The following is a 12542-nucleotide window of genomic DNA, read 5'->3' on the forward strand; positions in this document are numbered from 1 at the left end:
ATAACCTTCTCATTTCAATTACTTTCATAATAAACTCTATAAAAACAGACTTGTCTTTTCAAATATTGAGATTCTGTGAACCCTAAAAAAAGTATTGTTTTTCTTTCACCACCAATATTTGCTTTTCCTTCTTAGTCATGAGGCATTCACTCTCTCAAATGCAGATAGTGGGCAATTGATAAAACTTGCAGTTGACATAAAGCCTAGAAGAACCAAGAATAAACACGAGGCCACCGCATCATGGTCAGTGATAACACCTTCAGACGTTGAACTTTAATAAATTAAAAGCTGTGGTAACATTTGAGCTCTGCAGAGGAAGTGACATGAAAATGGTTCACATCACTCTTCTGCTCTTGACGTCAATAAAGCTCAACAAGGACGCAGGATATTCATGTTCACCTTCCTGCTACCATAACATTCTGATAGTATGACTTGTGAAAATGCTGACTAACACACACACAATTTCTACCCTTTGGAAACTTTCAGCATTCTGTAATTAAAATTGATGTATTAGCACGACATATGAAAACTATAAAGGCAACCATTGCAAATGTGAGTCCAGTGGTTCACTCAAGACCAGGGGATAAAGGCAGGGGTGGAGGGCAGTAGTGAGGAGGGATATGGGCAGGATAGGCCATTTTCTGGAAAGTTTACATATGCACTCCTCCCCATGCATTTAAATGCACTGGATTGGTGTAATCGTGGGAGAGGGAATTACCACCCTATTTTTTGCAACAGTCAATTCCTTTGAAATCCATGAAGGGAAGTGAACAAATGTACACTAAGGGCAGAGGGGATGAGAACCCGGACACTGTCTAGGTTTCTCAGCATCTCGACAGTCAACTGGGGGATTTTATTCACAGCCTAGATAGAGATTGTCCAGGGTCCGTGTGCTCCTAGTGTCAGTGGGATCCTCTTAGTTACCCACAATGCTGGGGTCGTGTGCAGAGTCTGGCAGTGTGGAGTCATGGCAGTGGTACAGAAAACAGTTTCCCCAGCAGCTGTAGCAGATGAGAAACAGGGCTGCCAGGAACACTAAGGCACAAATGGTACATGGCTTCCTCTCCAGAAGGAAGCTGAGCAGGTAGAAGCCCATGAACATTGAGTGATTGAACCATAAGGCTGGATTCAGGGGTTTCGGGATGAGGAGGACTGGGAGCAACCACTGAAGGCAGTACATTGTCTGCGAGGGGGACGCGAAATCACACCAAGCTCAATCAGTTGGCCACAGGGCTAGGTGGAATGTCACACAGTGAGGTTTCCCAACCACGGCAGATGTGACGTGGGAGCAGGTTGTAACCGTTTACCTTCAGGTTAGGCCTAAAAAAAGGAAAGGAAACAGTAAATAAAAAGGTGCAGACACGCATCAGCTATACATTTCTCTTTGACATGACATAGTTAGCAATATTTCCCTGCAAATGCAAAAATAGCTCAACTTGGTCACGCTCTCATCACCTAGCTACGCTAGTCTGCTAACCCGATGGATGTTGGGTTAGATCGAGCACAACAAATATCTTTCATTGCATTAAAGGCAAGTTAACTATGGTGGGGTTGATTTGGTTGACTAGCTGCAGTTAGTAACACTATAATGTTAGCTAGCTTCAAGAAGAAAACAAGTAGGGACGTCAAACATTCAGCCTGTTGCACAGACCCTATGGATGCTCTAGTCTAGAGCACCTGGTTAAATTGTGGTTAGGAGCATTTTCTAACTCTCTCCATGGTTAAAGCAGTAAGAAATTCAGGTCATTGTTGTAAAAATATGGGTGCTTAATTTACGATCATCCTAATTGGAAATTCTTTTGACATTGAATTCTTATATTATGCTAAATGTCCCTATGGTGGACAGAACGTGTTACTAAATTGCACAGATTAACGTTTTCACCACACACCAATTACAGGAAATAAAAAGTATGTGTATCTCAGATTGTTGTTGATACCATGAAAGATTCCTCCGCTACTGGCTTCCAGTTGAAGCTCGCATCCGCTCAAGACCATTACGGAGCTGTGAGGGGAAAGTACCTCCAGGCTCTGATCAGGCCCTACACCCAAACAAGGGCACTTATCCACCTCTGGCCTGCTCGCCTCCCTACCACAGGAAGTAAAGTCAAAACTGTTCGCTGCTTTGGTGGAACAAACTCCCTCACAACGCCAGGACAGCGGAGTCAATCACCACCTTCCGGAGACACCTGAAACCCCACCTCTTTCAGGAATACCTAGGATAGGATAAAGTAATCCTTCTCACCTTCCCCCCCCTTAAAAGATTTAGATGCACTATTGTAAAGTGGCTGTTCCACTGGATGTCTTAAGGTGAACGCACCAATTTGTAAGTCGCTCTGGATAAGAGCGTCTGCTAAATGACTTAAATGTAAATGTAAATTATAGCCATCTCAATTACACAAAATCTATGGATTAAAACAGATAAATATATTTGGTTTTGTACCATGGGTTTGGTCATATACACTGCTATTCGCAGAACTTGTCATTTTTAAAAATTCTAATGGAATGAATGGCCGTGTGGCCAATACGTCGATTTGAGAGTCAAACTATCACTTAAATTACAGGCAACCGTTGTCAGTGTTGATATTAGGGCAGGGACGACACCAGTATGTCGATACTCAGTACCATGGCAAGGAAACAAAACACAAAGCGGATTCTTTAGGACAACAGCCCTAATGCTGGAAACATGTTGTCATCCAGAGTCACCTTTATTCTTTTCCAAGCTACAGCACACGATATTTTACATAAAGAAGATTCTTTAAAACCCACTGTGTTTTCCTTTTTGGCATGGGGAAAAGAATACTGCGATACTGGCATTGCCACAGCCCTTGTTCATAACATATGGCAGGTCATGATTTGTTAAATAAAGCAACTGATTTGTTTCCTTCCCCGTTTCGTCAGCCTCCCAAAATCGCAATTGCCATTCTAGAATTTAGATGACGGTCTTCTAACTAGTGATGGAAAAATGATTTTCCGATTCCGTTTGGCTTTTGAATAGTTTTAGTTTAACAGCGCATACACCCAACGTTTACCCCCTGTTGCATTACCCTTACTGCATTGGCAACCCACTTGAATCAAAATTCAACACTTAAGAATGTAGCTAGGTGTTTCTGCAAGTTGTCCTCTAAGCAGTGATTAGTGCTGAGCGATTAACCCAAAATGTTTTTTCCCGGCTTTTAAAACACATACAGTGGGGCAAAAAAGTATTTAGTCAGCCACCAATTGTGCAAGTTCTTCCACTTAAAAAGATGAGAGATGCCTGTAATTTTCATCATAGGTACACTTCAACTATGACAGACAAAATGAGAAAAAAAAAATCCAGAAAATCACATTGTAGGATGTTTAATGAATTTATTTGCAAATTATGGTGAAAAATAAATATTTGGTCAATAACAAAAGTTTATCAATACTTTGTTATATACCCTTTGTTGGCAATGACAGAGGTGAAACGTTTTCTGTAAGTCTACACAAGGGTTTGCCTACGGAGCTGTGAGGGGAACGGCACCTCAGTACCTCCAGGCTCTGATCAGGCCCTACACCCAAACAAGGGCACTGCGTTCATCCACCTCTGGCCTGCTCGCCTCCCTACCACTGAGGAAGTACAGTTCCTGTTGCCCAGTCAAAACTGTTCGCTGCTCTGGCCCCCAATGGTGGAACAAACTCCCTCACGACGCCAGGACAGCGGAGTCAATCACCACCTTCCGGAGACACCTGAAACCCCACCTCTTTCAGGAATACCTAGGATAGGATAAAGTAATCCTTCTCACCCCCCCTTAAAATATTTAGATGCACTATTGTAAAGTGGCTGTTCCACTGGATGTCTTAAGGTGAACGCACCAATTTGTAAGTCGCTCTGGATAAGAGCGTCTGCTAAATGACTTAAATGTAATGTAAATGGGTCTCACACACTGTTGCTGGTATTTTGGCCCATTCCTCCATGCATATCTCCTCTAGAGCAGTGATGTTTTGGGGCAGTTGCTGGGCAACACGGACTTACATGGCCCCATTCAATCTTTCCTTTACACGGATCAGTCGTCCTGGTCCCTTTGCAGAAAAACAGCCCCAAAGTATGATGTTTCCACCCCCATGATTCACAGTAGTTATGGTGTTCTTTGGATGCAACTCAGCATTCTTTGTCCTCCAAACACGACGGGTTGAGTTTTTACCAAAAAGTTATATTTTGGTTTCATCTGACCATATGACATTCTCCCAATCTTCTTCTGGATCATCCAAATGCTCTCTAGCAAACTTCAGACGGGCCTGGACATGTACTGGCTTAAGCAGGGGGATACGTCTGGCACTGCAGGATTTGAGTCACTGGCGGCGTAGTGTGTTACTGATGGTAGGCTTTGTTACTTTGGTCTCAGCTCTCTGCAGGTCATTCACTAGGTCCCCCGTGTGGTTCTGGGATTTTTGCTCACCGTTCTTGTGATCATTTGGACCCCACGGGGTGAGATCTTGCGTGGAGCCCCAGATCGAGGGAGATTATCAGTGGTCTTGTTTGTCTTCCATTTCCTAATAACTGCTCCCACAGTTGATTTCTTCAAACCAAGCTGCTTACCTATTGCAGATTCAGTCTTCCCAGCCTGGTGCAGGACTACAATTTTGTTTCTGGTGTCCTTTGACAGCTCTTTGGTCTTGGCCATAGTGGAGTTTGGAGCGTGACGGTTTGAGGTTGTGGACAGGTGTCTTTTATACTGATAACAAGTTCAAACAGGTGCCATTAATACAGGTAACGAGTGGAGGACAGAGAAGCCTCTTATTAAAGAAGTTACAGGTCTATGAGACTTGCTTGTTTGTAGGTGACCAAATACTTATTTTCCACCATAATTTGCAAATAAATTCATTAAAAATCCTACAATGTGATTTTCTGGATATTTTTTCTCATTTTGTCAGTCATAGTTGAAGTATGCCTATGATGAAAATTACAGGCCTCATCTTTTTAAGTGGGAGAACTTGCACAATTGGTGGCTGACTAAATACTTTTTGGTCCCACTGTAATTGACTCAAGTCAGTTAAATTATTTGAATTACATTTCGTTCTAGGTTTTTCCTGTGAGCTCGATGTGCAGAACTGTTCGATGTAGTAGGGAATTGTAGTTTCCAACAGGCCAATATTCCACATTGTTCAGCACAGAAAACGTGGTAATTAACTACAATGACCATAATCCACTATGTGCCCGCTTAAACTTCAGAGCGGGTGCCCGATTGACAGGGATAAAAAGCAGTTGTTTCGCGAGCCTGAAAATACATGATCTAGCTTTTGTGACGATAGCATTATGTTGTCAAGCTTATGGGCATGTGGCAGCCATGTGTGGGAGGGAGGTTCCTAGGTGTGAGAAGTGTACAAAAGAACATAAGACAAAGGAATGTGTAGTATTGGGGAAAGTAGTGGTAGGTGTTAATTGTAAGGGTGCCCAAGGGGCTGGGGATCAGAAATGTCCAATGCGAGAGAGACATGTTGAGGTTCCCAGGGTTAGAGTTGTGCAGAAGTTGTCGTATGCTGAGGCAGTGAAGAAAGTAGAGGGAGATGAGTCAAGGGGGAGGGATCCTGAGGAGTGGTGTGAGTAATCGATCTGAACCAATAGAGGGATAGGCCAACAAGTGATAAACATTTCAGTAAGATTGGATTTTTTAGTGAGTATAGGGTTAGATGGTAGGGTATTTGTTTATTTTCAAGCAAAGTATAAGGAAGTTATACTCTAGTCTAGTAGCTGGCGGTAATGCAACACTTATTGGATGTCAACTGCTGTTAAACCTCATTGAAGAAGTGAAGCATCTTGAAGTGTGTGACACCCTGGCTGTGTTCGGATACCCATACTAACATACTTTATACATACATACTTAATGACTCGTTACTACATACTATTAGTTAATTTTAGTGTACTGTACTTTCTGTTGAGCATACTAGCCCTACACCTGTGTTCCGGAAATTGATTATGTTGTTATGCAACCTCATGCTAGCTTGTTAACATAACAAATCAATACATTTTTGTGTTCCTAAATTCAATCTGGAGTGCCATATTAAACGGGTGCTGAGCGTTCGTAAATTTATTCTGCTGCTCTGGTACACTCAGACAAGTGTGCTCTGAAATTGAGTAAATAGCCAGAGCGAATGTATGTCCATTGAGAACGCACAACGACTATACCACTTAGCTAAGAATGATGTGAATAATCAAGTCAATAAACGTTGGGTAGTTAGTTAGTATATAATTAATATACTGGCCAGTTCAATGTATTAGTAGCCAACTAACGAGGTAGCTAGCTAACATACCGGTAGTACCTACTGCTGTAATGATATGCATGCTATGCGGTTTGTAAGGATAGCGTAGCCAACACATTGTCAGCCAACATTACGTGTAGCGTATATAATTATTAAGTCATTACTTTATTATATTGCTCAACATTTTCTTAACATTTGTCATAATTAGTTAAAGCAATTCGTTTGTATCCACTCTCGTCGGACTTCGGCTGCATATTTTCCGCAATTTTCTTCAAATCTGAAAACGTGAAACCACACCAATTTCCTGAAGAATTGCATTATGGGCTATTTCCGCAATTTTCTTCAAATCTGAAAACGTGAAACCACACCAATTTCCTGAAGAATTGCATTATGGGCTATTTCCGCAATTTTCTTCAAATCTGAAAACGTGAAACCACACCAATTTCCTGAAGAATTGCATTATGGGCTAATATACTCAATTCACCTCATGTCGTACGTTTAGTACGAGTATTCGAACGTAGCTCCTAAATATATATATATATTCGAACACAGCTCCTGTCTTTAGTGCACACCCGTCATGTAAAAATATCACATTTAGGCTACATGTGGTTTTTGAATGGTAGTAGTTTCAACAGCGCATACAACCATATTTTCCGGTTTATTGCCACTTGTCAAACGTTTTTGTGTGTGTTTGTGCAGTGTACAAAGTGCTTGTTTAAAAAATACAAGTAAACTGATTATTGTTACACATGTGTAGATAGTATATTTTAGGTTTCCGAAATATCACGTAGTGTTTCTGCATATTGGTTATTGATTTGGACACGTTCAAACTGTTTTGACTTTGGACTATTTATCAAAAGGTCTTGTCACCAGGAAACAACGACAAAACATTATACTGTAATGTTAAACTTAAGTTTTAGGAGTAACGTTATACATTTACCTTTCAACATTAATTTCCAATGGTATCGTAATTCGTTGTGTAAAAACTGTTGAATAAATCCAAAAACGTGCGGTGATAGATTTATTTTGATGATATATCACCAAAACGAGTAGTTAGCTGGCGAACGTTAGCTTGTTCGGTTAATAATTAACGTTAGCTGGCTAACGAGCTTCTAGCTAGCTAAAACAATCGTGTTGAAATAGTAGTTTGTAACAACTTGTCCAATTGAATTATACATAGCTAATATTTCGCGTTTGAAGCTAAGTATTTGAATAACACATCATACAAAGAATAGAACCAGACCTGTCAGTTTCCAGGTTCATTCTTGATGGACTCCATTGCTGCTGCCTAGACGACTGCGTAGCAATCCCAGAGAGGAAGAGGCGGCGCCAGAGGCTCCCCTTCCGTCAAAATCTATCCACACGGAAATACAGAGGTAAGCTAACCGATAACTATAGCAGACTACTCCCATTCCCAGGACGGACACAATACCATCTCGCCACTAAACAGTATCTCTGGCTTTAGCATTTCAATTACAAAACCAACATAAAAAGATGGTAACAAATTTGCCTTGGTGTAAATTATGTTCAAATTATTTTATTCACTAGTAAGAACCCAATACATGTGCTAAAAACATATATAGTGTCCTACATAATAAATATGAGGTCAATAATTATATAGTTCCAAATTTAAATTACGTCAAATATTTTTCAGGCTTCATTCTATTGATCCTTATCCAATATTGCTGTCTTCGAAACTGTAGCTTGACCACTCCAGAGATGTTACAAAAGAAAGAGACACGAATTCTCCTTCTTCGGTGGGGTTTATCGGCAGTTGGCATCCAACGTTATGGGGCATTACCGCCACCTATTTTACTGGAGTGTAGGCCAGAGACGGATAAACTAAATCCTACCTGCCAGCCCTGTTGCTCTTAAATATATAGTCTCAAATATTTTATCTAATGACGTTCTACTCAATATAGTCTTTCAATTAATTTCCTGTATCCCCTTTTCCTTCATACTAGATCTCATCATCTCTGTTTCCCTCCAATAATGTCCACACTGTATCAATACATGCTCTGTTTCCTGGCAATACTCACATTTTCCTGTTGGATGCTTTCCTATCACATGGTAAGGTCTTATTCAACTGGCTATGTCCCACCCTGAAACGTATAACTGTGTAATAATTAGAATGAATCGACTGTAATTCTCTAATGTGTGTGTGTAGGACTAGTTAAGACTTTACTATTTAGCAATTCAAGTGAGACATTCAAGGCTTTCATTATATGATGCTGGTCTCCCACTGGAGCAGCAACTGGCACAGAGATTATTAAGGGCTTAAAGAGCAGGGGACCTAGCATGGGCCTTTGCCTGCAACGCCACTAAAGTTCTACAGAAAGTTCTACAAAGCCATTGCACCCAAGATGCCAAAAAGTGTTAAAATCTTGGAAATACAGCCTCCTCTCTTCTGTCCTTTCCTGCCGTTCTCCACTCCCCAACTTTCCTCTGTACTTGAAATAAATGCCTGCCCTTAGTATCTCTATTCCACTACTCCTGCCATTTCTCCACCATCACTGTCCATGTCATGCTTTTTGCCTCTGCCTTGCTCATTGAAACTACCACATCAACATCCCCACTACTTAGTGCTTGTTTAGCCAGTACATCAACTGCCTCATTCCCCTCGACCTCCACGTGAGCTCGGATCCATGTAAATATTATCTGTATACCCATTTATTTATTTATTTACACATCTCCTTCGCCTTAGTATTAACCACCCACCCAAAGCTTGTGTTCTGTCTTCGCTCATGTTCCCAGCATGCCTGTAAAATCCCTTTCGCAGGATGAGATACCCCATGTCCTTGTAGGCTGACCCAATAATTCATTGCCAGCTGCTGTCTCCTGGTCTGCAATGGCATTTCCCCCAACTCCACCTGTAGTGCAGCCACTGGGGACGCCTGAAACGCCCCACTACTGAGTCCTTGTATGACATCTAGCCTTTCCAATGATGGACGGGTTGCCAAACCATATGCTATACTTCCATAGTCTATTACAGATTGGATCAATGAAACATACATGGTCTTCAATGAGGCACACCCAGTCCTTCCCTGTCAGACAGAGCATCACATTTAGTACCTTCTTACACTTTCCCACCGTAGTACGTAGTATAAAAGTATACCCCAAGGAACCTAAAGGCCCCCACCCTCCATGTTTTTCCCATATAACCTTAAGCATACCTCATCTCCCACCTTCCTCCTGGTAAAGAACACTGTCTGAGTTCTCTACACAGAACCTGAATCCCCACATGAATACCCACTGCTCTACCTCATCAATTGCTTCCTGTACCTTCCTGACTATATATGGCACATTTCTTCTTCTCTTCCATAAGGCCCCATCATCTGCAAATAACGACCTCCCAATGTCCGGCTGTACCTGAGAGTAAGCATCATTGATCATGATTGAGAACAACAGAGGACTTATCACGCTCCCCTGTGGTGTACCATTATCCACCATGTAGCTGCCTGAGAGAGACTTCCCCACCCTCACCTTCCAAACAGGAAATCCTTTATCCAGTTGTATGTTCTTCCTCCTACCCCCATAATATCAAGCTTGATTAACAACCCATCCTTCCACGTCATGTCATATACCTTCTCCACATTAAAAAAAATACAGTTAACAACAGTCTCCTTGTTCACCTAAGCAGAGCACTGGGTCCATTGTTCCCCTACCCTTCCCGAATCAGCTCTGATGTGGCGATACTAACCCCCTGCTCTCCAGGAAGTAAGTTCGCCTCTTATGGCTATTGGCCGATAGCTTGTTGGCCTCGTTGGGTCCTTCCCTGGCTTCCGGATTGGTACCACCACTCTTTCCAGCTGCCTGGTAGTTTATCCTCCTCCCATACTGTTGTACAACACCAATACCTTATCCAGTGCCTCATCACTAAGATGGGCCAACATAACATAGCACACCTCATCTTTCCCAGGTGAAGTTAACTCAGCCTTACCTATTGCCCTGTTCACCTCTGCCATGGTAAATGGTGCATTCAACGCATCATTTACATCCTCCCTCCTATCCAGCAGTCCCGGATGCTCCTCTCTCGTTCTCTCTCCCCCTCTTTTGACAAATTTGCTGAGCTATGCACTTGGACAAAAGCTTTGGCCATCATCTCTGCCACACGTCAACACTGGATAATCCCACTCCCTTCTGACCCCACTCATCCTCTTAATCATCCCCCACTGGTGTCGACCCTTCCAATGGTGTCACAGAACCAACGCCAACATGACCTCTTTGCCTGTCGAATAGTTCTCCTCACCAGAGCCTGGGCCTGCTTATACTAAATCAGATGTTGGAAGTTGTGTGTCCTTTTTAGTACTCTGAATGCCCTGTTCCTACTCCTCACCATTGCTCCACACTCCTCCAACCACCACGGGACTGCTTTCCCCCTCCCCCTCCTCCTCCCTGAACTCTTAGGGATCGCCTCAGTAGCTGCTCCCACTAAAGCTGCTCTCACCCAGTTATTCATACTATCCACTTCCCCTCTCAAATCCACCCAAGCCATCACCCGCTCACTTAACTCCTGAAACGGAATCCCACTTTGCTCTTTCAAACACCCACCTGCCTACTCCATCCACTGACACCTCCTCCTCCCTCTGGCCTACTGTGCATACTATGGGGTAATGATCACTCCCTACTGTCGACTCTTCCCATTAACAGATTCCTGACCATTCCATAAAAATGTAGTTCTATAGGAGAAAGCCCTGCCTCCAGCTGTTTGCTTAGACATTCTAAGGACAATAAGGAGGCCAACATCTTGTGACCGTAGTATACGTGTAGGCATGTACAGCAGGACTAAATCAGAGAGATTGGTGGGAGCAAGTCCATTTAATGTTTTGTAGGTTAGCAGTAAAACCTTAAAATCAGCCCTAGCCTTAAAAGCCCTGTGTGTGTGAGTGAGTATCCCTAATCTTGGCAACAGACAAAGAACTATGAATGGATCAGTGGTTCACCAATCAGGGCCTTGTGTAGTAACAGTAAAAATACATTATGTGTTTTTAGGGGCACTAAATGTTCTTGCAAAGATCCCATGAAACGTGTCGAACATTAATATCTTAAATTCTGAGACCACGGTAATCACGTTCTGGGTAAGTTCCATTTGACATTAAGGGAATGTGCTCCAAAGTTGTGGGAACATTTCTTGTTAGCTGGGATTGAACTTTTCAATTGAGCCTTGTATCATGTGCCATATTACTTTGCTATATCTTTTATTGGTTTGAAGGCAATCCCCATTGTATAGAATGAGCAATCTTAGGTATTACAGTCTGGTACCAGGTCCTTTCTAAATGTGACTGACGACTCGATTCGGTCTTATGTATCAAAATTTAAAAGTGCCATTTTTACATTTGAGAAAATGGCCCTTGAATATTTTGGTACACCTACTGGAGAGCTCGTCTTTGTATACACCCATTCAGCATCATTCACACCCTCTTAAGCCTTAGCCCCACCCACCTCTTTAAGGATTCACATGTGAGGCCATGTACTAAACAACCAAAGATTTCAAGATTAAAGGCTAATTTAATCTGGAGTGCCAGAGTGTGCTCTGGGAGTTCGTAAACTCTGAGCTTTGTCAGATTGTCTGTTTGTAAATTCAGAGTTTTTCTCTCCCTGAGTATTAAGCGCGCACATTGGCCGAGGAGTAGGGTTGATCCGAGTGTTTTGACCCAACAACAGCAGTCAAACACCCAAGCTATCTGGCTAATGTTGGCTAGCTTACTAGCTACTTCCAGACACAAATGAGAGAACATCTCACTCTGACCATTTTACTCACCCTAGCAGAGCTGGTTAGGCTGTTTTTTTGTTATCCAGAGCGTTGATGACTGCAACTGTGCTGTAGGCAAAAAATGTATTACGCTTTTTTGCCAAGGTTAACTAACATGTGTTCGTAAATTCCTCAGTTATTCTGCGCTCTGGCACACTCAGACGAGAGTGCTCTGAAATCTCAGTAGATAGCCAGAGCGAATTTACCAGCTACGTCTATCGGCAGTTGTCGCTGTGTCATTATGAACATTCTATTGAAATGGTTACTTGCATAGTGGAGTCTTTTGTTTAGACATGTAGCTAGCTAGCTAAAGAATGAACCATAATCCCATCTCACACCGTTACTACCCTGCATGAATCTGCAGGTAGCTAACCAACCAGGCTCAATGTTAGCTAGCAAATGGCTCTGAGATACGAATAATGTTGCTACACAGATCATACAAGTAACATTAGCTAGTGAGCCAGCCAGCTAGCGTTAGAAGGCCAGCATCCCAGAGTCGCTTCTTCCCTGTTGACGTTGAGACTGGTGTTTTATGGGTACTATGTAATGAACCTGCCAGTTGAGGACTTGT

The 12542-nt window shown here is 42.4% G+C and overlaps 1 protein-coding gene across 2 annotated transcripts; it reads right to left on the reverse strand.

The window, feature by feature from the left end:
- Positions 1–238: 238 nt before the first annotated feature.
- LOC115135049 (bladder cancer-associated protein) lies at positions 239–7930 on the reverse strand. 2 transcript variants are annotated; one of them, XM_029669272.2, is made up of 3 exons: positions 7858–7930; positions 7463–7573; positions 239–1320 (listed from the first exon to the last, which is right to left on the reverse strand). In XM_029669272.2, exon 3 carries the CDS (start codon positions 1178–1180, stop codon positions 917–919), a length of 264 nt encoding a protein of 87 aa, XP_029525132.1. In that variant the 5' UTR covers positions 1181–1320; positions 7463–7573; positions 7858–7930; the 3' UTR covers positions 239–916. The 2 variants fall into 2 exon arrangements, with proteins under 2 accessions (XP_029525132.1, XP_029525141.1); XM_029669281.2 differs by lacking the exons at positions 7463–7573; positions 7858–7930 and adding an exon at positions 7160–7400.
- Positions 7931–12542: the final 4612 nt, after the last annotated feature.

This window comes from Oncorhynchus nerka, linkage group LG2, assembly GCF_034236695.1.
Source record: "Oncorhynchus nerka isolate Pitt River linkage group LG2, Oner_Uvic_2.0, whole genome shotgun sequence".
Taxonomy (NCBI): domain Eukaryota; kingdom Metazoa; phylum Chordata; class Actinopteri; order Salmoniformes; family Salmonidae; genus Oncorhynchus; species Oncorhynchus nerka.